The sequence below is a fragment of the Siniperca chuatsi genome, linkage group LG8 (genome assembly GCF_020085105.1).
Source record: "Siniperca chuatsi isolate FFG_IHB_CAS linkage group LG8, ASM2008510v1, whole genome shotgun sequence".
Taxonomy (NCBI): Eukaryota; Metazoa; Chordata; class Actinopteri; order Centrarchiformes; family Sinipercidae; genus Siniperca; species Siniperca chuatsi.
In genome coordinates this window covers 19,863,670-19,889,900 of record NC_058049.1, presented here as the reverse complement: position 1 = coordinate 19,889,900, position 26,231 = coordinate 19,863,670, and the positions used below count along the sequence as shown (strand labels likewise).

At 40.8% G+C, this 26,231-nt stretch overlaps 4 protein-coding genes across 8 annotated transcripts in view; 2 read left to right on the top strand and 2 right to left on the bottom strand.

Moving 5' to 3' along the window:
- Nucleotides 1-1,699: 1,699 nt before the first annotated feature.
- hbegfa (heparin-binding EGF-like growth factor a) lies at nt 1,700-5,367 on the bottom strand. Of its 2 annotated transcripts, XM_044206289.1 has the most exons (6): nt 5,059-5,360; nt 4,032-4,277; nt 3,714-3,912; nt 3,458-3,613; nt 3,195-3,281; nt 1,700-3,060 (listed from the first exon to the last, which is right to left on the bottom strand). In XM_044206289.1, exons 1-5 carry the CDS (start codon nt 5,099-5,101, stop codon nt 3,209-3,211), a joined length of 717 nt encoding a protein of 238 aa, XP_044062224.1. In that variant the 5' UTR covers nt 5,102-5,360; the 3' UTR covers nt 1,700-3,060; nt 3,195-3,208. The 2 variants fall into 2 exon arrangements, with proteins under 2 accessions (XP_044062224.1, XP_044062225.1); XM_044206290.1 differs by lacking the exon at nt 3,195-3,281 and having other exon boundaries at nt 5,059-5,367.
- Nucleotides 5,368-6,944: 1,577 nt separating this feature from the next.
- On the top strand, nt 6,945-12,936 carry rufy1 (RUN and FYVE domain containing 1). Its single transcript, XM_044206280.1, has 17 exons — nt 6,945-7,322; nt 7,648-7,827; nt 7,952-8,069; nt 8,166-8,267; nt 8,433-8,556; nt 8,653-8,714; nt 8,840-8,975; nt 9,155-9,256; nt 9,341-9,457; nt 9,607-9,774; nt 9,861-9,958; nt 10,040-10,159; nt 11,104-11,233; nt 11,600-11,694; nt 11,785-11,833; nt 11,938-12,015; nt 12,100-12,936. Exons 1-17 carry the CDS (start codon nt 6,992-6,994, stop codon nt 12,241-12,243), a joined length of 2,154 nt encoding a protein of 717 aa, XP_044062215.1. The 5' UTR covers nt 6,945-6,991; the 3' UTR covers nt 12,244-12,936.
- A 13-nt stretch (nt 12,937-12,949) lies between these two features.
- hnrnph1 (heterogeneous nuclear ribonucleoprotein H1) lies at nt 12,950-18,779 on the bottom strand. Its single transcript, XM_044206288.1, has 11 exons — nt 18,497-18,779; nt 17,417-17,513; nt 17,178-17,333; nt 16,944-17,087; nt 15,888-16,026; nt 14,963-15,141; nt 14,718-14,830; nt 14,459-14,594; nt 14,288-14,371; nt 14,043-14,135; nt 12,950-13,777 (listed from the first exon to the last, which is right to left on the bottom strand). The coding sequence occupies exons 2-11, from the start codon at nt 17,496-17,498 to the stop codon at nt 13,665-13,667; spliced, it is 1,239 nt and encodes a 412-aa protein (XP_044062223.1). The 5' UTR covers nt 17,499-17,513; nt 18,497-18,779; the 3' UTR covers nt 12,950-13,664.
- Nucleotides 18,780-21,314: 2,535 nt separating this feature from the next.
- Nucleotides 21,315-26,231, top strand: part of ankhd1 (ankyrin repeat and KH domain containing 1) — a 29,440-nt gene continuing 24,523 nt past the window's right edge. For 2 of the 4 annotated variants that reach the window (XM_044206272.1, XM_044206271.1), the window contains exons 1-2: nt 21,315-21,781; nt 25,080-25,233. In XM_044206272.1, the coding sequence (XP_044062207.1) occupies nt 21,503-21,781; nt 25,080-25,233 (433 nt within the window). In that variant the 5' untranslated portion in view covers nt 21,315-21,502. The remainder of the gene's footprint in view (nt 21,782-25,079; nt 25,234-26,231) is intronic. The other 2 variants (XM_044206274.1, XM_044206273.1) reach the window with 1 other exon arrangement.

The following is a 26,231-nucleotide window of genomic DNA, read 5'->3' as shown; positions in this document are numbered from 1 at the left end:
TGCAGAATAAAAAAGATGGTTCTGTTTTGATCATTGTTTTAAGCTGTCCATCGTGAGTCCGACAATGTTATAGAAGTGCAATGCTAAATCTGTGGAGTACTCTTTTAAGGAGGATGAGAATTTTGTCAATCCATAAGGGAACACTTAATCCCTCGGGTTTTCTGAAAAATTTAAAATCACCAAAATTGGAGATACATAGTCTTCATTGGACAGCGACAATATGTTAACCTCTAAAAATAGACTACACTATCATATTCTCTATGTCCCTTGATAGACAAATGAAGTATTTTGAATTTAATTCATCAGTGAGGTCGTCTTCTAAAATTGCAAACTGAGTAGTTACCAATATGTGCATGGATTGTTTTTTCCTGAAAAGCTGAACTGCAGTTTTTCAGTTGCTCAAAAAAGGAAATGAGGAGTGCTGGGTCCTGAATCAGGTACCACACCCTTATGGTTCATCTGAACATCTGTCTATAACTACCATCCCTCAGTGTGAACATGTGAGTCTGACAGTATCTTGTTTATTCAGTATATATAGAAAGCGTGGGAATCAAACCCACAAACAGTATTGAAAACGATCCCATAGCAAACATGTAAACACTGATGTTTTGCTGTGGATTTTTGCTTGTAATAGTTTGGTTAACCCCTGGAACCCACACAGACGCAGCACCAAGGCATTACTCTAACACATTCCCACACACACACACACAGTGTCGGTGTAACAACATCCGTGTAGGAGGTGACTTCAAGGGGTGACTAACATTTGGCTAGGTCTCTGCCTGCCTTTGAGTCCAGCTGGGTCTTTTGACTTTCCTTACCCCCATTAAACCTGCATGCGGCATACATGACAACATTGTTGCATCCTGCTAGTATTTGCCGTATGTGGTCTCTCTGAACTCTGCGGCATTCAGGGCTGGTTGAGGTCTCAGATGTTATACTTGGTGGTGTGTCTTTGAACATGACATCTGTTGGCTGTGTGAGTAATGATGTGTGGTGCTGTGGCACGATGGGTTGTGGCTGAACATCAGGTGTTCCTTATGCCTATACACTGCACATCTGTTCCCCGTTGCTCAGTGCATACACACAGTGGTAAGTGAGTCCTGACCGCACTCATAATGATTGATCTGTCAGTGAGACTGATGATGCTGTTGTCAACACATGAAACTGATAATGTCTCCGTTTTGGTCCAAAGAGAAAGGCCTCTGAGAAACATATTAATTTAACAAACAATTTTGTTAAACTGTACAACTGAAAACAACTGTGGTGATTAGACACTGGTCTCCACATTACATGGCCTACCCAGATATAACCACATTTAAACATAATAAACTAGGGAGGCTTTCTGACTCCATATCTACACAGCACCGACTAAAAATATTTGCCTTTTGAGCACTGAACATAATAACACTAATGGCCAGGATGCAGGTGCTTTGGTTAAAATCAGAGACAGGGGAAATAAAAATATTATGTTTACTATAGTTATAGCTCCTGAATGGGCCAAAAGAACACACTGGTGTTATCATTATCCAGATCTAAAATATCACATTAATGTGTGGCCCACGTAAGTGAACCAAAGAGCGAAAATAAACTTGACCTTACTTAACTGATCTGTCAGTACAATGTCTGAGACTCCCATTATAAAAGAACGTAGTGCTTTGATTTGTACAGTTAAGATATAATGAACTACAAGAGTCAAAACTTCTGAGAATCTTTTATTTTGCTCTGAAAAAAAAATCACATAAATATAAATCACTTCAAAACTATAGGACAGGATTTGAAAGGGTGGAACACTTTAATTCACATTTTTTGCTTTGTCAGCTGAACACGGATCTGAGGGAGTTTCTATAATGATGATGACATGACAATACAACATATTCATACCAAATTCTTGCTACAGTGCATATGATATTTGACTCCCTTTTAAAAGTTTCTTAACAACATAGACACCAAGTGCACAGTTTGTATGTTGCCTTTAATCAATAAATAGCCAGTGGGATGTATCATAATGACAGACACTGATCTGTTATTATAACACTGAGGCAGAACAGTAAGCCTAATGTGGCCTAAAGATCCCCAGAGCTGAAGGATCATTTTGGGTGGGGGAAGTGAAAGAGCAGTGCTTGCCTCATACCGCATCACGGTCATGTGTCTTTGAGCAAGGCCCTGAACCCTTAACTTCTACAGTGGAGCTGCTTAGTGGCTGACAGATCCAACTGGTTGTACTGGGCAGCTTCCAGGTTTGAACGTGTGTAACTGTGAGTGTGAGCAGGGCGTTCCTGAAAAGCATTGTTCTCAATGAAAAAACACTGAATAATTAAGCGATCTAGTCTATTCAATGATCAATTTATTAACCACAGTGCTATTGATCATCTACTGAGTGCCAAATATAAAGCCAGAAAATCAGATATTTATGCATCATATCTCATTTCATGAAATACTTAATATCTCAAGGAGCTTCTGCATTGTTTCCTTTTCTGTTTCCTAAATAAATATCATATCGTCCAATAAGAAATATAAAAACAACTGTAACATCATAATTTTAAAAACTGTTGAAGGTGGTTAAAATCTCTATAAATACATTTAGCTTAAATAAATAAATTAAAATCATAAATATACCGTTTACTGTACACAAAAAAAAACATGGACATGTGCAGGAAAATAGAAAATGCTATCTGTTGAGAAAAAAAAATCCAGGTTGAGCTCTCGTTGTTAAAAATCTTTATCTTGTTCAGTTCAGTCTGAAACGACCTCTTTTCGCACAGTCAAGAAGCAGCAAATGTTCCTTCTTCTTCTCGTTCCTTCGTGCTTATCACCTGTTGCTCGCCACATCTCCAGTCCATCCTCTGGGCCGTTAGTATTCCAGTTTCAGGCGGGCCGTCTTCTTTCTGAGGCCTTCAGGAATATGTTCAGTGGCCCATTTTTCATCTGAACGTCTAGCAGAGGGTCAGGCAGACAAAAACCTCTGTTCCCTTCTTCATGTACGATCCTTTTTCCTCTAGGACCTCCTTTCGCGCTTCACTTCTCTTTTTCTATTTTGAGGTAGAATTTCCACATCTTTGCCTAACATGAACAAAAAAAAGAAAAAACGAGAGGCGGTGAGCAAAACTTTATTTCATTTAGGCAACAAAGAACGAATTAAAAACGAAGATGTTTTGTCAGTGTATGTGTTTGTAGCCCTGTTCCTCACTACTCACCTCTCTTTGTCTCTTCAGTGGTTGGACGCTAACCCTAATTTGACCTTCTCTTCATTCTCTACGTCATACGCTCCCCGCTTGTGAAACCTGCAATAAAAAAAAGAGAAGAATCTTGTTCAGACTACTTTCTGTCTATCTATGACAAGTCTCTAGAAAAGCCATTTATCTGTGTGTGTGTGTGTGTGTGTGTGTGTGTGTGTGTGTGTGTGTGTGTGTGGTTGTTAGTGTGTGTTTGTGAGTGGATATATGAGTGTTTTTCTTACCTGAGCAATAATAAAAGGCCTATGATGATGAGGCAGACGGACGACAGCACTACCGCCACCACGGCCAGAGCTGTGGTCCGGTTGTAGCCCTCCTGGGGCTTCTCCAAGGGCAGCGTGAAAAACTGACACCTTTCCCCAGAGTAATTCAGGTGGCACCTGCAGACAGGGCAGAGAGGGAGTCGGTTGAGGGGTTAATAATTCAGGGAATCCATAGTGGTGGAGATGGTGCGCAGATAGATGCAGAGCTCGTACTTACACACAGGACGGGGAATGGATTTCCCGCAGATACTGGCAGGTGCCGTGAATGCAGAAATCCTTAAACTTCTTCAGGCAAGGATTCCTCTTCTTTCCCTTGCCTTTCCCCCTCTTTCTTCCCTTTCCTCTCCTTCTCTTTCCATCAGTGCTTTCAGCCTCGAGGATGGCAGATGGGTCTTTGGGTTTGCTTGACATGGCAACTAAACCAAAAACAGAACAAAAACAATTACATTGTATTGTCTTTGTTAAGGAAGCAAGTAAAAGCTGAATTAAGTCAGCAGTGAGAAATTTGAAAAAAAGACAAACTTGACTCCCTTACCTTGTGGCCGTTCCACTTCATAGTCTCCAGACATGCCATCTTCATACTCGTCTTCAAAATAATATTCATCGTTGTACTCCTCCTCGCCTTCCTGACCGTACTCCACTGTCGTCGCATCCACACTCCTGCTCTCCTCCTCCACCCTCCTGTCTTTGGTTGTGTCCAAAAAGTTGATAACAGCTGTGTGCCGCTGCCTGTCGCTCTCATACCTGTCAACTGCGGCACCACTGGCCAGTCTGGACACCACTGGGGGAGAGAATAAGAGTTGTTTTAAATGTCAAAATTGCATGTAAGCTTTGGTTTGATTCAGTCTTTAACATAATAGACCTCCAGAACACCTTAGAAACTCTTCCTCTAGGGGACACAGGTTAGTGTGCCAAGGTGGGTGGCCCTCTGAGGGCAAGTTGAAACATGTGAGCAAGTAAGCTCCAGGGCTGACTTATGGCTTTCAGTGCAATCACACTGATCCCTGTTAGGAAATACACAAGCTCAGATACAGAGCATGGTCCTTAAGGGGTTGGTAGGTATTCACTGCCGTGCTCGGGAGCACTTCAGCAGAGGGGAAACTTGCCAAAAGTGAGGCTTGAACTAAGACTCAGACTCAGAGGGACAGTTTAGATTTGTGGGCTTTAGATGGGAAATGTAGTTGGGGGGGGGGTTAGAAGTTGGCATACAATCTCTCTGTCTCATACACACACACAAAATGCATGGACAGACAGTTAGCTAATGTCAGGCAAGAATATGAGTTAAAAATAAATGTATCCAGTTACATAAAGCATGCTCTAAAATAGAGAGATGACCCCATTAGCTCCCGAATAGCCTGGCATCATAGAAAAGCGTTGCCTTAAAGGTTATAAAGTTTACAAGACACGTTATAGCTCGGCCATGCTCGAGAGGTTTACAGCCGAGGAGAGACGGTGTCGCGCAGGTAGACACAGAAAGCAAACATCAAACATAATAATCTAACTCAACACAGAGAGAGAGAGCAACACGCTTGTTATCATACATGAGGGCACATGAAACTCACCCAAGGCGTGAACCAGCAGGAGCACAACACTGAAAATCCTCATGATGTCAAAACTTCCAGTGATTTTTATTTGAGAATAAAAAAATAGGATGATCAACAAGTTGTATTCCTCCCACTTGTTCCGGTTCTAAATATTCCTTCGTTGCTGTCTTTTTTGTCTTCTCTCGACGTGTTTTGTGGGAATTAATTCCGCTCGTTTGAGAGCTCTTCGTGTGACTTCAGAGGGCTGGCGAGCCTCGGGTGCTGCGGTGTGAGGGGAGCGGAGACAGAGAGCGTCCGGACAGAGGCTCCGCGGTATTTATGGCTCTTCGCTTCACCACGCCTACAGAGGAGGCTGCTGTGAGAAAATGTGTGGCAAGAATAAAAGGTACTAATGGATTAGCTGACGGAATTCTGTGATTATTTTATCAATGCTATAATATATGAATATGTAAGCTTTGATTACCTGAGGTGCTCTTGTCTTTTAAAACACTGACTAATTTCTATAAGCCACAGTGTATGTTGCCTCTTTGCCTGCCAGGTCCAAATGACTTGCCCTATTTCATTTATGAGGATTTCAGATTTTTTAGTGCTGTAAAAGCATTTCATGGTTGGTAATACATTGTTTTACTATCACTCTGCTGTCTGGGCACTGTTGGTCTTTGTTGGTCTGTACTTTAAGCTGTATATATACAAATCTAAATATAGATAGATAGATAGATAGATAGATAGATAGATAGATAGATAGATAGATAGATAGATAGATAGATAGATAGATAGATAGATAGAAAATTGCAGTGTTACAGCAGCCAACTCACATAAAACAAACAAATAAGGTAGTTAAAAAACAATATACAATAAAAAAGTAAAATTATATAAAATAACAAATAGAATAAATAAGTAGTTCCCAAAATTGTAAAATGTGTGCCCTTTTACTTGTCTTCAAGTTTTGCTATAAACAATAACTAATATTACTTTTTTTAACTCATACAGTCAGACTTGCAGTCTATGGCTCAAAGAATTCAATGCTATTTAATCCAGATGAGTGTTATAAGCAGTGCAAAGTAGCCCCCACACAAATTTACAGTAATTAGAGTGATATTGGTTGATATTGATAAATGGTAGGCACACCCAACCAATAATATAGAAAAAAGAACTAATAACTGGACTGGTGAATTTCTCCAGGCCTATAAATAATAAAAGCAGGTTCCACAGGCAAATAAAGCATAGCTTGTCTGCGCCACCGCGTGGTGAAACTAGGAACTACATCATACCTGCTCTGATTGCGCTTGGAGAGGACTACAGGTGGACTCTTGACGTTACACGTTGCTCATGGGAGATTACACTCAAATGTTTTGGTTTCAGGTATCATGTAGAAGAGACATCCCATTTGAAATCATCTAGCTGTTGTTTTGCTTACATACCGTAGTAAGGGTTTGCTTCCATCTGTACAAAATACGAAAGCATGTTGGTAGCCTAATAGAAGAATTTGTGGCAATAACAGAAACGGTGACACCCTCATTACCTGTCTGATGTTAGGACAAACAGAGTTCAATCAAACACTTAATGAAATAAACACCCAACTGGAGTAGGCCTATACACACACTGTTTTTAGCTAGGATACATTTAACATGTGCAGCTGGAATGTCATATTTATGAAGAGGAAGAAGGAAGCAAAACATAACATTACATTAGAAAATCCTCTTGGGGAGGCATCAGGGAAAATATATAATCATTTAATTAAATACTAAAAGAAACACGTTTAGCTTGAGATTATTTATTGTCTGTCTGCGTCTCCCCGCGCTCCAGTAGGTGGCGGTAATGCATCTATAAACTGACTTCCTAACCGCCAATAAATCCAAAGAAGAAGAAGAAAGTTCTCACAGCGCGCGTGATTGCGAGGGTCTGGTCACGTGAATACTCGGGGAGAGGGCAGAGGGGAGGGGTGACAAAGATGGCCGACGAGGCAGGGGAAGTAAACACAGCTGTTGAGGATGGCGAAGCAAAACAACAGCTAGATGAGCCCGAAGTTTCCGGAGCCGCCACCAACGGCGATTCCGGCGGCGAAGACAGGCAGGACCGAGCAGAGAAGTCGGCTCCGGCGGCGGCAGAGAACAGTTGGTCGGCTCCTATCCTGTCTCTGGCTCGGAAGGCCACAGAAACGATTAGCAGCGGGGTGAGCTACGTTGCTGCCCCGAGAAATCCCTCACAGGGATCCGCTGCGAGCTCCCCGACGGAAAGGGAGGCCGAACATGATCTCACTAACACTGCAAAAACGCTTGCAGGTAGGGAGTGGCTATTATTAACCTTTGACACGCAAACTAACGCTGTCCAAGTTGTAAAATATTGCAGCCATAAAGTCCATCGCACAACTTCCTCTTGGACTTAGTTAAGTTAATTGTCAGCTGTCAGGACACATGACATCAGGAGCAAAGCCTTGATTTGATGGGTTGGTGACCGTGCAGATGGTCACGCTGTTCTCGCTGCCACTCTATGAAGTGTTTATTCTGCATTTTATGGACTCAAGCTTGCGTGACATCCCCTCCAAGCCTGAATCTGTTTGACTGATCTCATTTGCTATGCTTTTTCTTTGCCTTGCATGCTTTACAGTCCTGCCCCCCAAAAACCCCATGGCGATAGAAAGATCCAACCTCCTCAGCATGATGAAGCTGAGCATCAAGGTATTAATTCAGTCCTCCTTGAGTCTGGGCAGGACGCTCGACTCGGAGTTCCCTCCTCTACAGCAGTTCTTTGTCGTCCTGGAGCATTGCCTCAAACACGGGCTGAAAGGTGAGGCAGTCCCTGAAGCTGACTGTTTGAACAGAATTAGTTTTTATTTAAAGTGATCCAAACCCATGTCAGTACCAGAGCAAGCAGAAATTACTTTTACATTTTGTTTTGGTGTTTTTTTCAGCCAAGAAAACCTTCATTGGTCAAAACAAGTCCATATGGGGACCTCTGGAACTGGTTGAGAAGGTGTGCCCAGAGTCCGCTAACGTTGCCACAAGTGCCAGAGACCTGCCGGGCATTAAGTATGCTTTGCTAAGCTATTTTCCAGTAAACCTACAATGTAAATTATGCTTAACACCTGTTTGATTATTGGCAGTTTTATTTTATTTTATTTTCAGGACCGGTTTGGGGAAAGCAAGGGCTTGGCTGCATTTAGCGCTCATGCAGAAGAAAGTAGCTGACTATATGAAAGCTTTGCTGGACCGCAAAGATCTCCTGAGGTTAGTAAGCATGACTAGTTATGTGGACTTAACATAGCAGGTATTTTATACTAGGATGTTAACATGTTTGCATGTTCAGTTAACAGTTAATTTTCTACACTTCCAATTTATTCTGTTTCTCTCCATATCCTTCCTTCAATCCCCTCCATGTCTGTTTCCTCCTAGTGAGTTTTATGACTCTGGAGCACTGATGGTGGAGGAGGAGGGGGCGGTGATGGGGGGACTGCTTGTGGGCCTCAACGTAATTGACGCTAACCTCTGTATTAAAGGGGAGGATCTTGATTCTCAGGTGAGGGCCTGCACATCCCAGCAGTCACACCTCATTTTCTCCATGAAAAACAAGTCGATCAGGATCCACAGTGATCAATTTCTCTTTCCCATTTAGGTGGGAGTCATCGACTTCTCCCTTTATCTGAAAGACCCTGTCAACAGTGACACTCCAAAAGAGTGAGTGCCTGCTTTCAGATGGACTGAGCATCTCACCAGCACTGCTTTACATTATGTTTTGACATGCTCTATGTTCTTATTTAAGTTTGAACTGTGCACACTTGTTTTTATTGTTTCTCGTTCAGTGATGGCAAGATGACAGCCATATTAGATCAGAAGCACTACATTGAGGAGTTAAATCGTCACCTAAGTGGCACCGTCACTGACCTTCAGGCTAAGATGGACTCTCTAGAGAAGACCAACAGCAAACTTGTGGAGGAGGTAATGTGTGTGAACGGTTGTGTGATTGTGCTTGTACTTTGAGGGGTGCGAGAAATTTTTGGATTGCTCGAACCAACTATCTAAAAAAAAAGAAGGCATTCCCCTCTAATGTCAACATAGCATCTGTGTGCCATTAGTGTTTTTCATCTGACTGATGAGTGTGTTTTTCTTTTCCTCAGCTGACAGCAGCAACAGACAGAATCAACTCTCTGCGGGAAGAACACGAACAGCTAAGAAAGGAGAATGAGTCGATCTTGCAGTCCAGCCAGAAAAAGGAAGAGGTCAGAAAGCATCTACAGGTAGCTACAACTAAACCACTCCCAATCTAAAAAAAAATACCCAAACTGTATGGTGTGTTTTTCCAGGCAACCCTTCAGGACAGCCAGGTGGAGCTGGAAACATACAAACAGACTCGACAGGGCCTGGATGAGATGTACAGTGTGGTGTGGAAGCAGTATAAAGAGGAAAAGCGCATTCGCCAGGTCAGGTATCAACAGGCTATAGCACTAGAAGGGAAGACATCATGCCTTGTGTTTTTTTGTTTTGTTTGTTGTTGTTTTTTTTGCACTAATTAGACTCTAGAACTGAATTTGACTCATGCCTTTTGTATGTTTGCATTGCATGATGTCAGGAGCTGGAGCGTGAGCTGGAGCTCCAGGTGGGCCTGAAGCAGGAGATTGAGGTGGCCATGAAGCTACTGGAGAAGGACACACATGAGAAACAGGACACGCTGGCAGCCCTGAGGCTCCAGCTTGACCAAGTCAAGAATCTTAACTTGCAAATGTTTCACAAAGCTCAGGTAGACACACGGGAATACACCTTGTCTTTCTCTTGCATGCCCGCTCAGACAGAACGCACATTTACACAGTCCGTGTGTTTCTTTAGGACTCTGAACGAGAAGCAGAAAAAAAGCAGGCGGAGGCTGTGCAGCTTGAGCAGAAGATGGACGAAATGGAGAAAGCCATGGTGGAACTAGAGCAGAGGTATGTATTGTTCATGTTTCTGTGTGTTCAGATGATATTCCTTTAAATTAATATTCTTCTTCTTTTTCGTTTGTGTGTCAGACTACAGAACTCGGAGCGAGAGCGCAAACAAAGTGACCAGTCAGACAAAGATATGAGGGTGGAGCTGGAAGGAAAAGTGGATGCTTTGCAGAAACAACTGACGGACCTGGACACACTAAGGTTAAGACAAACATCGTAGAAAAGGTTACAGTCGTAGTCATCTGGACACTGTTTTCAGAATCAAGACGTTTCGGCTCCCATCCGGAAGTCATTCTCAATTGATAGAACACTCCTGGACGAATGAGGGACTACACCGTCTTATTTTGTTAAGACAAACACACACACAGTTGGCGAAAATAAAATATACATAGCATAAGTTCACAAACTACAAAAGAGATACAGAAGGATAAAATGACTATATGTATTGTACATGGAATAATTAGAAGAACACAGAAATGCCTTTATTTAAATTTAAATAAAGATTTGGCCAACAAGAGTTAATGCTAGACTGAGGAGTAGTTAAGTAATTCATCTTGGATGAGTCTGCGCTCACACTTCATTAAAGATTAGTAAAACTTCAAAATCGGCTCCAAGAGTAACTTTTGTAACTTGCTGTTCCATCTTAACTGTAGAAGGTTTCCTAATCAGTGGTCTTGGTAGGGGCAAAGGAATTTCCTTTCAAGGTGCACTAATAAGTAGCAATAACTGCAACGTGTAACAAAGATCAAATATTTACACTAAAACAATATGTATAAGTTTAGAAAAATAAGTCAGAATTATTAAGGGTCCAGTACTAATTCAAAGTCAGTATCTGAAAAAAGTAGCTTTTTCCAGTGAAGTTTAATTTTAATGGGATATAAGCTTAGTTTTGAACTTGAATCAATCTTACGCAAATTTCAAACTGTGTGGGAAATCACTGTCCAAGTCAAGTCTTCATTAATTCTCTTCATACATCAAGTCTAAAGAACAATGCCATTCATGTTAAACATGTTCACGTCATGTAAATTGAGTCCCCCGTCTGTGATTGTTAGTAGCAGTTCTTATTATGATTTAATATTTTCAACATGTGGTCCTACATACATACATAGGCTAGAAGAATTGCCATGTCTCTTCTCTGTTCTCAGGCTGGGTTTGGAAAATGAGCTGCGCACTGAGAGGGAACAGAGACAGAGTCTGCAGAAAGCTCTCCAGCGGGAACAGGACAACAGCATCGAGCTCCGCACACAGCTGCAACAACTCCAGGGCCTGCACACGGTTAGTGACACACACACACACACACACCAGAGTTAGGGTCAGTCAACTAACCACTTAGTTATAGAAGAGTTTTAGAAGTGCTTCTTTATCATTGCTTCCGGGTTCATTTTAATTCTGGGGTTCAATCTCAAACCTGTTCCAGGATTAGTGTGATTAGATGCTGCAGTTTAAGAGCGGTTCCTGGTTGAATATTTACATTTGTAATATATCAATATTTGCGATGTAATTTCAGTAGTTCAATTGGTGCAACAACCTCAGAAAAACATGGTTCATCGTATTTTTCTAAAGTGGTGTTAGCAAATACTTAATAATCCTGTACAGTATTGTGATGTTATGGTGCTTTTTTCCTGTGAATTGATGGTGCAGGAGCTGCAGGATTTGAAGCAGGAGAAGCAGCAGCTGCAGCAGACATGTGAGCAGCAGGAACAGGCTCTACAGGAGATGGGACTGCATCTCAGCCAGTCAGTACTACTGATTTTGTCATCTTTTTGTTAATCATGTGTACCATTTCATGTCATGAGGCTTTTGTGTTTCCTTCATCTTTGTCAAAGGTCTAAACTTAAAATGGAGGACTTCAAGGAGGTCAACAAGGCTCTAAAGGTAAATCTGAATTAGAGCGGTGTGTGCTTATACAATTGATTCTGTGAAATTTGAAAAAAACAAAAAACAGAAACCCTATCTTGTATGTTCATTGCTCCCATCAGGGCCACGCCTGGCTGAAAGATGATGAGGCTACTCAGTGCAAGCAATGCCAGAAGGAGTTCTCCATCGCACGCAGAAAGGTAGGCTCCTTTTTCGTTTTTGATTTTCTACTTCTATAATATTCATCTTCACAGCAATGTCATTGAGCTGTCTGTGTGTTGCAGCACCACTGTAGAAACTGTGGAGACATCTACTGCAACAGTTGTTCCAGTAATGAGCTGGCCTTACCCTCCTACCCTCGACCTGTGCGGGTGTGTGATATGTGCCACACCCTCCTGCTGCAGAGAAGCACCTCCACACGTTCCTGACAAGACACCTACAAGCTTAAATGCTTCTACAAGAGCTTTCTAACACTGCACATATTCATCCACTATGATTTTTAACTACTTATGTTAATAGAAAAATGTCATCAAATCTTGGAAATGTGATTTGGTGTTTCATTTCCACTGTTACCTGAAATTCAGGAACATTAGTTAATCTGTATTAAATAAGGGGCCACCTTTTAACACTGATGGGATGAGCTAATATACTTTATGCAGATTGTATGTTGAAGTATGCTTTAGAGTTTGAGTAATAGTTTACAGTTTCTTTGGGCTGGACTAACATCAGTTTGACAATTTGGTACTTGAAAAACTGATCATTGTAAAGTGTGTAGTTTTTCCTAATTCAAACCATGGATGTTGAGATCCCATCATGTTCACTTTTGGTTTTCAGCAGCAATCATTTGTGTAGCTGGTTGATAAAGAACACGTGTACTTCACTTTGATATTGACTTGTCATGCATCTACTCTAACAATTTTTTACAGCTATGGCCCCACTGCTGGATACATGCAAAATTGTGTAAATGACTGTAGAATGTTAACAAAAATCTAACTATTTTAGAATGTATTATAACAGGGTTTTGTTGATTGTGATAACTGCTACGAAGCCATTTTTTTTTATTTGAGAATGGTGACCAAAAGTTTTTTTTATCTAGATATTTCATAAATGAATAAAGCCTCCTGTTTTGCAATGTTTGTTTCAATTAGATATTCCAGACTAGTTTATTCACTTTGTGGACAGGAAATACAAATAGCATTTGAAGCAGTAGAAACCTTCATGTCAGCAGATTTGAAATTCACTTGCCGTTGATATAGCCCTCATCCAGAAAAAAGAAAAAAAAAAAACGCCCTATCAACAGTCATACCTTAAGAAAACAAACAAGCTCTGACCATGTTGTCTCAAATTCAGATTAACATTTTAACGGGAAATAAAAAACGCTAAACACTACGTAGAAGAAACAAGGACTAAACATCAGAAGATAGACATTTTCTGATTTTTTTTGTTCATGCACTCCAACATTGAAATGAATGTTAAAGCCACCAGCACATGATGAGTTAAACCTTGAGGAACAGCCAGGTGTTTGGAGACCGAGAACACAAAAACAGCACACTTCCTGGTAATGAAAATTTAAAGTACGGTTTCTGTGACATGTCAGATCTGTGAGGAATGGGGAAGACAAACAGTGCTTCTCTGACACTTCTTGTGACACCAGATTATCTCACTTCTCTCTGAAGATAATCCACTTAAAAAAAAAAAAAATACAAACCCTACCCCTCAATATTTTCAAAACAACCTCGCCTGACCCTACCCTATGTTCACTAGGTGAGACTTACGATTCCAGTCCTTCCAGCAAAATGCTGAGTTAAAAAAACACATCAAAGTAAGGGACAAACAAAAAAAAAAAAAACTACATTCCCCATCCCCCGCCCAGTCCATTCATAGAGCCTCTGCTTCCTCCTCCTCCTCCTCCTCCTCCTCCACCGCTGCCGTAGTAACTGCTTCCCATTCCGCCCTGGTTACCTAACAAGAGAGAGAATACACACTATAGGACCGAGGAGTTCACCAGGGAGTCATGCGAAGAAACACACTGCATTTCTGAAGAAATACCCAGAAATGGGTTCAAGATCAGGCCAGTGCAGACTGGAGCACAGCTGTGGTGCATATTAATACTTAAGTACATTAACTAAGTGTGTTGAGAGTAGGAACGGTTGTAGTTCAGGGTGGATGTAGAAGAAACATAATAATAACAACAACAACAACAACAATTTTAAGAGCTGACACTCACTATAGTCACTGTAGCCACCCATATTGCCCTGGCTGCTGTATCCACCAGAGTACCCTGAACTCAGCTGGCCACCGCTGTAAGACGACTGGTTCCCTGTGGAGAGGACAGATCACATCTGGTTCAGGAGGACATTAAAGCATCGTAATTATGCCATAGATGTGGTACTCTGTTGTGTGCTGCTGTTGCTCATTTTGTCTGAGAAAAGAACAGACACCACTAGACTTACGACCATTACTGATACTCACCCATGCCACCCATCATCTGGCTGCTGTAGGCTCCGTTACTGCCACCTGCTGTTGAATTCAAGAACAGCTCCACATAGCGGTGCTCTGAGGGGGAAAGAGAGAAACCATGAACATCATTAAGAACATCTATATGCAGGGTGGAAGTAGTAAAGTCACTTATTTTAAACTCACGCATGTTGGCTTTGTCTTTAGACATGGCTGCCACAGCATCCTCGTGTGTTGCAAACTCTACATCTGCCTCCCCGGTTACCCTGCCATCTGGGCCAATCTCAATATGGACCCGCACTGGATTCAATGGCGAGAAGAACTAAAAAATACAAACAAGGGCAAATTCACAGTGTAAGATACAACCTTAACATCTGCAATATGCACAGAGGAATTCAGCAATGCTGGGATTTTTATGATATTTTGCAGTTGTTCCTCAACTTACATTGTAGATGTCTGTCTCTGTGGCTCTGTATGGCAGTCCCCTCATGTGGACACAGTGGCCTGTTGTGCTCTGGAAGGAAGAGCCGCCATCTCCATACCGTCCATCCGATACACCTGAATATACATAATCGAGATTAACACAAGGGCTTATGAGGACTTTACATCCTAATCTTATTAATTCTATTGTGCCTTGTTAGCATGAAGGGACATAGGGTGAGTGATTATTTAAAACAACTGCACACCCACCTCCTCCATAGCCTCCGCGACGCATTCTGTCATAGGATCCCCCTCGGCCCATCATGTTGTAGCCGCGACCACCAGAGGGCCGATCGTAAGGGCCGGGTCTCTGCATGCCCATGGGCTTCCGCTGGGGTTCGTAATGGGTCCGCACCTCAGCACGGCTACTCTTGAAGATCTCAATGTACCTAAGAGCATAAAGATACCACAGTGAGGGCATGGGGAATGGGCCGGACAAGGCTGCATTTGCTCAATACTGATGAAACTGGGCTATGCAGATGCTGTCGTGGTGTAGTCCATAGGTACTAATATCTTTGAGTACTTAATGCTAGTTGTTGAGAGTAGATAAAAAGAACTTAACTGAGTTGCAAAAATGAAGCTGTCCAAATTGATAAGGGCCTTATTGACTTACACTTTTCTTATGGTTACCTGAAATGAGTTATATCTGATTTAATAGAGCGTCCTGTGTCCTTGCCATGACAGCCATTGTCCTGGTTTTAGAGGGACAGAGAGGGCTCCAGCCCGTCTGCAAATCACTTACTCTAAGCATTACCTGTGACAGTGGTCTCCAGATCCATGTGTACAGTGGTCCTCTGATTTTACCACCAGGGAGACTCCTTACCATTTATCAGCCTGGACTGATGTTTAGTGCTGAGACACCATTTGTTCTCAAAATTAAGCATGTACTCTAAATTCAGGATTCGTCTCATATTTGTGAATGGTGCCCAAGCACTAATCTTCCCATTGAACATTGTGAATGTGTGGCATATTTGGATCCAACATAGCAATTTGTGTATGTGTTTGTGGTAAATATTACAAATATGCTTAAATTAGCCAAGATGAATATAGTGTCCGTTTTGCATTTGGATCAGATGTTGAGGGTGCACACCATAAGAAAAGCAACTTATCCAGCCAACCAACCAACCATCCCCACCTGTGCCCTATTCTTTCCTTGTGTTTCTTTAGAGCCTTTTCAGCTATATCCTGTGAAGCAAACTGCACGAAGGCCTCCCCCGTACTCCTCCCCTGGATGTCCACCGGCAATGTTATCCCATTTGGCACGATTTCCAACCCTTCAACCCAAGGACAGATAACCCCAGCAGGGGACATATTAAATCACATGCCCAATCACAGAGAGAACTTTCTCTAAAGAGAGAGATAGAAAACTTATGGAAAACTCTATACATCATCACACAAACCAGTTCAGTTTTTAACCAGTGACTGGCCATTCAACGACTTACATTTACTATATTTTGGGGATAAAATAGAAATGAGAGGATAGAGGAAGAATATGGAAAAGGGCACTGTTTGGGACATCAGGCTAGTATTGGTGTGTTGATGAAGAGAGGACAAGATCCTGGTGGGTGACATGAGTTAAATTACTTTCGCCCATTAGCAACTAATGTAACACTTGACGTATAGTGTATATAAGAAAAATGTATTTAAAAGACAAGGGTGTGAGGAAATGGGAAAAAGAAACGATGCTGGGGTAAGAGATTGTCCAATCAGTGATGAATGAGACCCATTCCATCATTAGTAAATTACCAGTAGGCACAGACAACTTAAAAATTTAACTGCACTGTTTTACAACATCAGACGATTTAAAGAAAGAAAAGAAGGTGATGAAAATGGGCTAAATATGGATATGAAGGGCAAAGATGGGAAAGGGTGTTTGCATAACAGATTCCTGTCCTTGAACTAAACAAAGTCTTCAAATAATTTCTCTGTTTCAATTATAACTAGCTTCCTTTTCTGGCGTCATTTCCTCACTGATCACCAATCCAAAAACATAAATCGTTTTATTATTCTATTGTGTATACAGTAGGTCATTATCATTTTCCAATGGCATATTGACTCCTTTGTAAAATCAGATGAATTGTTAGGAGAAAGGAAACAAGAAAAGGAAGATGGGGAAAAAAAATAAAAACTTATCACCAACATTACATTAAGGAAGTTTTACAATTAACCCCTGCACAAGGCTTATTCTTACCTGAGAAAAACTGTACTATCTCCTCCTTGCTGCAGCCAAAAGGAAGGCCTCGAAGCCGGACGAGCCCATCTCCTGCTGTTTCTGGGCAGTTTGGACCAGTGTGCTTCATGACCCAGTCCATCTCGACATTATTCGATTTAAAAACTATATCACAGGACATACAACAATCAGCTATCACAGCTTAAAGTGAAGACATTTCAAAAGGAGTCATTATGCGCAAGCAGTTGAACACACCCTCGACATATCTGTGACCCATAGTTTCCCTGTCCTTCTTCACTGCAATCTTTAGGTCTTCCTCTGTCTCCAACTCGACAAATGCCTCTCCGCTGGGACGCCCCTCTCTTGTGTAGGTGAAGTGGATGCCACCTCCATTGTTGATGATTTTGCAATCTGCATTTGAAATGTATTATATAATCATTTCTGATTGCTTTACAGTACTTAAGTAATTCTTAAAAATTATAATATATAAATACCTGAGAAAAATCTCTGTACTTCATCCACTGAGCAGGACCAAGGGAGACCCCTGATGCGTACTACATACCCCTCATCAGCCATGACTGGTCACGATCCCTGAAGAAAAAACCCCCACTATCATTCAGCCTTTAAAAGTATGAGAGGTTAGCACATACTACTATATAGATAATGCATTCTAATCAGAAATCACTATGCCAGTAGATGTGGGCCGTATGGATACAATCTTCTGTCGTGGTATTTATCCCGATAAAAAACACATTTCTGCACTGTTTTTCTCATTTAGTGTTCAAACGTTAATATACTGAATTTTAGTGCTTGGACTAAAATGCAGTTTTCTTTCTACACTAAATGTTAAACGTATGACGTTTTCTACAAGGTAAAAAGATTTAAGATTTCCCCCAAGGTTTGAAATGATCACAGTCATATTTTGAGTCAGTTGCTTGGACCTTGATTAATGTGATTAGTGTAGCTTTAGTTGGCAGCGCCATCTTGAGGCCGTTTGATAGTGCCAAACGGTATGTACCAAATCAAAAATCTCGATGTCGTGGCTTTACCCTGCTACAAATAATATTGTTGTCTATAACATACATCGCAAGCAGTTGTCGCAATAACCGTATTCCCAGCTCTGCCTGAGTAAAAGTCTAAAGCGACCACTTCATAAAAAGCGCGAACCCGAGTCGTTCCCAGCTAAGTTAGCTAACCTTAGCGACTCAACAATGTGTCGCTAAGTTATTTCATTCGACAATATTTCTTGTGTTGAAGCGTTTTGATAAATCTTCAAGAGTTCGCAGAAGCCAAGTCGAGCCAAATTAAGAACCTAATTTATTTTCGACAGGGTGGATGGCCTTCAGCACGCTCACTACCGCACCCAGACACAAGAACAAAAGCGGCCCTCTCAGCCGGCGCCATATTATTAGCATTAACAGTCAGCTAGCTCTCACGCTAACATTCGCTAGCAAACAGTATTATAGTATAATCTGGTATACCTACCGGTATCTATATTATGCTATGAAAGTATGCACACTTTGCATTTCATTTTGGTAAGGCGAATTAAACGATAGCAGCAGCCATCAATTTACCTGATTCAAGCGTAGATACAACACGCCGTAATATGTATAACCAGACCTGCGTGATGAAGCTGAAACCTTGCACTGGGTTGCCAGAACTCCCCAACCATCCCCCTTTCTGGGGCTACCAAGCGACGCACTTAACTAGTTATCGCCTCTGTTCAAAACTGCAACACAATCACGTTATTTAACATGACCAAATATGTTAAATATATGTGTAACCAATATTAGTATTTTGCTGTCTTTTGAATTGTATCGGAATCCAAGAATCTCAAATTTGCTAAATCTCCTGTAAGATCTTAAAATTGACAGAAAGTGTGGTTTCTTTTTACAGACCTGGCAATCCCGGCTGAATAACCAATTGCCTTCGACTGGCCTGCGTCCACGCCCAAAAATGATGACGTTGCCGCCCTAGGCCTTGGCTGGCCGGGTAGCTTCTCCTGGCCTACAAATCCAAGTAACCCTGTTTACAGTGGTCAATAACTAACTTGTAATGCTTTTCAGTTTCTTTTAAGGTAGAATATATGTACCTCACAGACCTAATTTCAAGGCCAAACTGAGCTCTTGCTTATCAAAGCCAACTCAAAACATTAGGACAAACACTATTTGAGACTAAAGCCTATTTAATAGGACAACTCAACCAACAGCAAACCACAATAGATGTTTGAGTTTTTGTGATGATGATGATGTGTTACAGTAACCTAGATATGATACTGGTAACCTAGATGCTGGTTTTGGTGACAACTGTGACTGAAAGATCACTAGTTTAAAATATAGGCAGGAAAAGTGAACAAGCAGCGCTAACATTCTTAACAACCAGCTAATCCAAGATGTTGGTGTGGTGACAGACCAAAAGTAGCCTAATAAAAGCAAGCCATATATAGATAATTTGTTAAAATCAGTGAACCCTCTTTAATGATCTGGGCAGGAGAAGTTTACCTTCCTTTAACAACTTCTAAAGTGCCCTTCAACAAGGCACTTTACTTCCTTCTGCTTTAGAGAAGCTGTTTAGTGGCCAATGGCAGGCCATAATAATAATGGTCAGCTCCAGGAATAAATTTGTGTATATGTCAGAGGTAGAAAGTAACAAATTACATTAACTCAAGTAATGTAATTAAGTATATGTTTGAAGTACTGGTACTTGACTTGAGTGTTTTATTGAGTTATTTTTATATATATTCCTATACACATCATTTTAGCTGTAAATGTTGCACTTTTTACTGTACTGCATTTTTCTTATGGCTTACTGGTTACTTTGCAAGTCATAGAATGTGATGCATTCATGTATATTAAACTACGCAAGAGTATATAGTTAGACTTGACACTGCCTGGACCATCTGCAACATTAAAATACTGCTTGGTCATTATTAATTAATCATTCAGTTCGCATTTTACAGTACATTTACTTTTGATTCTTAGGTACATTTAAGGTAATACAAGTTTGCTTTTACATTAGCAAACTTTCAAGTGGAGGAGTTCTTACGGAGTATTTTTATCCTACAATATTGCTGCTTATTACTTATGTTAAGGATCCAAATAAATCTTCCAATACTGGTACATGTATGAATATGAAGCACACAATGCTAAAAAAAGAACATAGATGGTCACACATAATAATTATAAAGATTATCAAACAATGTGTCAGTTTGATACATTTTACTGCAAAAAGCGGGCATCTTTTAATATGTGTTGTTATCTTGTGTTTTAAGTCTAAAAGAATTCAGTTGCATATTAATTTTCAAAATGCATCACTCATTTCCCAGGAAGAAACCAGACACATTTACAATGAGATCTGACAGTTTGAATACACAAATCACAGGGGTTTAACTAAAAACGTGTTCTATCAATGAAACACACCTCTTTTAGCACAGACATTCTTTCCTTACCTGATAAATAAATATAAGTACTAATAATATATAAAGAGTAAAGGCATTCTAGGAACCTTGTTGAGTTAGGCAGTTTTTACTCAAGACCAGTTGATGGTCTTGATTCATGATGGACAGGTGCCTGACGTCAGTGAAAATTCTGCAAAGTTCAAACCAAACATTCACTAGGGTCCAGATAAAGACTTTTAAATTTGTGAATACTTCGGAATTTTACACCAGAGGGCCACTTCAAGGAAGTGTATGTGCCTCAGTAGTTTGAAAATGAAGTTCTTGATTTTTGTGGGTGAAGTCACTGGTGAAAGTCATGTGTGTTTTTGTCTCTACTCCCTAAGTCACCCAAGCATACACAATAGGTTGAATTATATCATGAGATTGCGTGTTACTTATTTGCAGCAAAACATCTATCTACATATGTAAGCAGTTCATTTTAAATAACAAGTGCAATTGTGATCAGTGGTCACCTTGTTTTTATCCTTGTTTTTCTGGTTGTGTGTGTGTTTTGTCTCGTATAATTGACTCTAAATAATACTTCTCTTTTATTTCTTCTAATTCTAATCTTATTTATGCTCACTAACACATTATATCAATAAATTGCAACATATGTAATTTGTGAGGTTAAGTTATATACTGATATTCATTGTCATTTAAAATCACATTAAATGATTAAAATTTACAACACGTACCAGTATACTCTCACTGTAGTCCATCTGTTAATGTGATTTCTCAAAGAGTTTACATGAACTAGTAAAGCTAGTTACCAGTTAAGTTGGCCTACCATGTCATGTCTTGACGTTCGTTCTACAGCCTCGTGATATTGGTAAACCTAACATGACGTTGCGGTCTCGTGTTTGACAAGCATTAACTTTGACCAATTGAAAACAGAACTTTTTCCTGCTAAGCCAATAGGGTTATCCGGATTTTCTAGTGAGGCGGCCTTTCTGAGAAACAGTGCGTATCGGGTTAGGTTGTTAGAAAGTTAATGGCTGGGGGAAAGAGATCCTCCTCAACCCTCGCTTCGGGAGAGTTTCTGGATTCCCTGAAGTAAAATCACGCAAATATCTTAAAAGAAAGAGCCTGGACGGACGTTTAAGTCAACAACTAGCTCGTTAACATACGTATCGTGAACATAAGTATGCAGGATGCAGTAGCCGGGACGGCAATGCTGACGGACGGCTTCGAGGACGAGATTGACTCGGTGACTCCTCGCTCCCCAGTGGCAGGGATGGGGGTAGGAGCGACACCAGGAGGAGTCGGACTAGGGGGCATTGGGATTGGTGTAGGTGGAAAGAAAGTACGTTTATACGGTGAACCAGGTGGGCCTGCTGCAGAAAGACTGGATTTCAAACTAGCGGCTGCGGCCGTCCTCTCCTCGGGTCCAGGATCCGGCAGCGACGAAGACGAGGTTTCAGAGGTAGCTACGATAAGCTAAGCTAGTTAGCTAAGCCTAACCAGAGAGCTAGGCAACATTCCTCTCCTAGCGCGAGCTGGCTGCTAGCTAGCGAATTAGCTCGCAGTTGGCAACCACCCCCTCCCAGGCCGCTGAAATTACGTAAAATAAGCCCGCACTTTAATCGAATAACACCTCTTGCCAGTTCAGATGATTATGGAGTGTTGTGATTTCGATAATGTTTGGTGAGACACAAGCAGTTGTTCACGCTAAGCGGCTGAAATGTTTTATTTATGCAGCGCAGGCTGTGACCACGGCCTAGTTCGGGTGGAAGCGAAGACGGCCTCGTTCGGTGCTGTCGTCTCGCAACACCCATCACAAGTTTGCAGCTCTTACAACAGCTTTCCAGCCACAGCAAATGGAAGGTGCCCGTAAACCCACGGACGTATACGGTCAGCTAACTATCTGCCATTTCGTAGTTGTGGTGCAATTACGTCACTTTTCCAAATCATGTAAATTAACTTCGATCGTCCCTCAGCTAACTTTTCGATACGTTTAGATTATGTCTTTCCTCGCGGAACCACTCAAATTTTCGACAGTCGGTGTTGACAAATAAACCAGTTGGGTTTTTCCATCCTTCGTCTCTGTCGGTCAGGTAGCTACCACCACTTTTGCGTTGTCACAATTGAGAGCAGCTAGAGTTCATGTTGAGAGGTGTCCAACTTTCCATGTGCTGGCACACGGGGACAGGTGTAAAGGCATCTCCTCCTCAGCTAAACATACTTTAGACATGTTTTATATTAGCTCATATGGATGCAGAGATAATACATAACATTTGTCTCCACAGCACAAATTTGACATGCCACCCAAAAAACACTTACTTAAATGACAATGTGACAAAACCACCTCTTTTTGGAGGGGGTTTTGACAAAATAATCAAATGGTTACTAGTCAGACTTCCAAATGCCATGTCATAAGAAAACAATTTTTATTGCATGTCTTGTCTAATGTGAGATGTCAGTTTAAATATATTAAGACTTCTCAGCCATTGAAACTGCAACAGACACAGGAATGGAGCTTGCCAGACTATTGGATGGCAAATATATGATTTGCATTAACCTACCAAATGTCTCAGTTTAATAACATTTTCATGGTAATGTAATATTCATTGTCATCTAAAAGGTGATGCAGTATTTACTGTCAGAAACACTATCATCAAGGAGTTATGGGTCTGGGGAGAGAATTGGCACCGCTGAGCTATGCACATTACCTGTTGAGCTGTCTCTATTATACTTAACTAATATCTGACCAAAGGGATATCAGTCTGAAACGTACTACAGCCATGACAGTTAGACAAGTAAGGATGTCAGCTGATACCAATGTCAATATAGCCTGGCCTTTCTGTCTGAGCATCAGCTGTGTAGTAGCAGAAGGAGAAAATATCAAGTTTGACAATTACATTTTGGGCAGTTTAATTGAATCAAATTGCAAATGTATGGCCTCTCTGTGTCATGTTTCTTCACTCGCCCAACCTACTATATAAGCCTGAAAGGGAGTGTTTGTTGTGGTGTTTTACTCCAGTGGAGTACTCGCTGCTCTGGGCAGTAGCTAAAATCTGAGCCCCAGGATTAAGCAGATGCCATTCTAGGCCTTTCGAGCTCTCTGGATACCAACACTCTGGGAACTGTAGTTCATTAATAGTGAAGACTGATGTCCATTGTTGATTATAAAGGCCTTAGTAGAACTACATCCCCCATGGATTGTTGTGCTCTGCGTTCCCATCGTATAGCTGAATTCCTCCACATTGCTGAATGCTGACTCTCTCCCAACATTTGCTCTCTGGGCCAGGCCCTAAAACTAAAAGCACGCAAGCCTGCTGCAGCTTATGGATGGAGATAAACAGAGATTGTTACTTTTATCAGAGGTTGTTTTGCAAACTGTTAAATGGCAGTAATTTATTCTAAATCTTATAATTATTTTAAACTCTGACCTTCTAGATAGGCTGTTTGCCCAAGTAAGTTATGTCTGTCGTATTTGTCATTCTGAATAGCTAATGTATATACATTATCTACTACACAGGATAAATGATTGACTTAAACATTTTTTTAAGACAGTACAACGTTTGGCACACTTTAATGAAGTTATTTGTGTGGAATTGTGTGAATCAGTCATTGGTGTATGTAATATATTGATGTTTTTTTCTTACTAACACTGTATATAGGGGTCAATAAACCCAGGTGCCAATAGGATGCCCCTCTAGAAGAAAATCAAAACACTTTTCCCATAACAAAGTTTAATCTAAGGAGAGGGATCTGATGTGTTTTTTTAAATTAATGTAGTTTTTAATTTGGCCTCTGTACAGACTACTAGACGAGGCTAGCTTTGAGATGTATTCTACCTGTGTACCAAAATACATCATGAGTAAATTCCACAACTACCTGTGGCACAACTTGGACGTTACTCAGAAGATACAATGTACAATTCAAATATAAACAAGTCCCACCACTAAAATTGAAACACAGGAATTGAACCAGCTGTTACTGACTAAATGTAAACAAGTTAGATTAAAGTTTTTGGATTGTGGCATTTTACATTAATTGTTTTTTGATATATATTGTTTATATTGTTTACATCAGTAATGTTTATATATAGAGGAATAAAACAGGCCTTTATTTTGAATTATGATCAGATGATCTGTAAGGTCTACTCTTCAGTAATGTGAGTATAGCTGTAATTTATATGCACAAAAAATATTGATATGGTCTTTAGTGACATTTACAAAAACATTTATTGACGCTGCATCGACACTTAATATAACATTGTTTGTTGTTTTAGTAAAGTTATGTTGACTCACTTGGGTTTTTTTGGAGGAATAAAATGTTTGTCATACAGATAGCCAACAGTGCCAGAGCTCAGGTATGAGACTGTGGTGCTGTACTCGGGCAGCTGACTCTCAGCTGAATCTCTCCGTGTGTGCAGGGGTTTTAATTCCTGGCCGCACTTCCTGTGCTTTGACTCTCTTATCCCTGCGCTCTTTTTTGCTTTCCTTCAATTGAAAGAAACCGTAAATAAACAAGGGCAGCACGCCTGGTCTTTTTATAGGTGGTGTATTTGGGTGTGTGTGGCCACTTCTATACAGTATAATGGAAGTAATAAGTGATGTATTAAGCAACATAATACAAATGTTTCACTTTCTCATGAGTTATTCTATGTGTATTGGTTCACCAATGCTGGTCAAGGTCTCTGACCAGAAACTAACATGAAAACAGCAGTTAAAGGGCGAACAATTCTTCTTTTACCCTCCTCTCTGTACCTCTTCCAGGTGGAGTCATTCATTTTGGACCAGGAGGACCTGGATAACCCCATCATGAAGACAGCGTCAGAGTTGCTTTTGTCCAGCGCCACAGATGGAGTAGATTTGAGGACTGTTGATCCAGAAACACAGGCCCGACTTGAAGCTCTACTGGAAGCTGCAGGTATGACTGCTTACCTTGTTAATTCAGCTTAAGACTTGACACATGTTAATTTGTAGTTGACCAGTACCTCATTGGCCACATCTATTTTGCTCTAACCAGTCTTAATTTGTGCTCTGACATACAGTGACTTTGAAAAATATAAAACCACATCTTTCTGCCTCAGCTTCCCGCCCCCATCCCTTTTAAAATCCCAACAAAAGTTGAGGTCTTAGTTTGTATAAGGCCTAAGGCTGAAACGGCAATAAAGAGAACCTGCCGGTTCTGCAAGTGTCATATCAGCACATAGTTTGAAAGTGATTTGGGTAAATTAGTTTGATTATAACTTGTAATCTAGGTGTAAGAAGGTCTGTGTAGATTAATTCATTAGGGCTGGGTGTCCTGGCCTCGTTAGGGCTTATGAACATTACCAGGCAGATTAACGCTGCAACACACTTGAGCCTCCACAGCGTGCAGAGAGCCTGTGTTGAACGGCTAATGGCTAATCTCATTCTATTCCCCTTTCCCTGACTAGTTGGAAGAAGAGGTGGCAACTTACATTATCTGTTTGCTTAAGATCTGTTACAGTTTGCATAATAATAATAGTAGTAATACCTTTTTAATGTTCTCTTATATTGATTTGTGATGCTTGTGGCAGGAATATTTTGACAGCCTCTCTTTATTCCCTGAATGAACAAAGTAGTCAAATACCAGGCCATCAGGGAAGATGCCAAGTGTCTGGTGATGTTTATGGGTTGTAGACTTCAGGCAATTGTTTATTGCAAAAGAGTTGCAACCAAATATGTTTAATACGATGACTTTGTTTGAGGTTAATAACTACGTATGAACAATTCCTACATTGTTAATCTGATGTGGATATAAACACCTTCAAATTAAATCTGAATTATGGCACTTTTTTCTTGTGGGGGATAAAAACATGCTGTCAAAACCTTCTAGCACAAAAGTTGACTCACTTCTTCATGGATACATTACAACAATTCTGTAACAGGTCATTATACAAA

What these genes read in the sequence shown, in the direction of transcription:
- rufy1 (XM_044206280.1), top strand. Translation starts at nt 6,992, where the DNA reads ATGGCCGACGAGGCAGGGGAAGTAAACACAGCTGTTGAGGATGGCGAA. An exon ending in AACAGTGACACTCCAAAAGA is followed by an intron (nt 8,715 to 8,839) that starts GTGAGTGCCTGC and finishes TTTCTCGTTCAG; the next exon opens with TGATGGCAAGATGACAGCCA. An exon ending in ATGGTGGAACTAGAGCAGAG is followed by an intron (nt 9,959 to 10,039) that starts GTATGTATTGTT and finishes TTTGTGTGTCAG; the next exon opens with ACTACAGAACTCGGAGCGAG.
- hnrnph1 (XM_044206288.1), bottom strand. Translation starts at nt 17,498, where the DNA reads ATGGCTGATGAGGGGTATGTAGTACGCATCAGGGGTCTCCCTTGGTCC. An exon ending in AAGGAAAGAATAGGGCACAG is followed by an intron (nt 15,142 to 15,887) that starts GTGGGGATGGTT and finishes TTATGCTCTTAG; the next exon opens with GTACATTGAGATCTTCAAGA. An exon ending in CAGAGACAGACATCTACAAT is followed by an intron (nt 14,595 to 14,717) that starts GTAAGTTGAGGA and finishes TGTATTTTTTAG; the next exon opens with TTCTTCTCGCCATTGAATCC.
- hbegfa (XM_044206289.1), bottom strand. Translation starts at nt 5,101, where the DNA reads ATGAGGATTTTCAGTGTTGTGCTCCTGCTGGTTCACGCCTTGG. An exon ending in CCTGCTGGTTCACGCCTTGG is followed by an intron (nt 4,278 to 5,058) that starts GTGAGTTTCATG and finishes TCTCTCCCCCAG; the next exon opens with TGGTGTCCAGACTGGCCAGT. An exon ending in TGAAGTGGAACGGCCACAAG is followed by an intron (nt 3,913 to 4,031) that starts GTAAGGGAGTCA and finishes TTTTTGGTTTAG; the next exon opens with TTGCCATGTCAAGCAAACCC.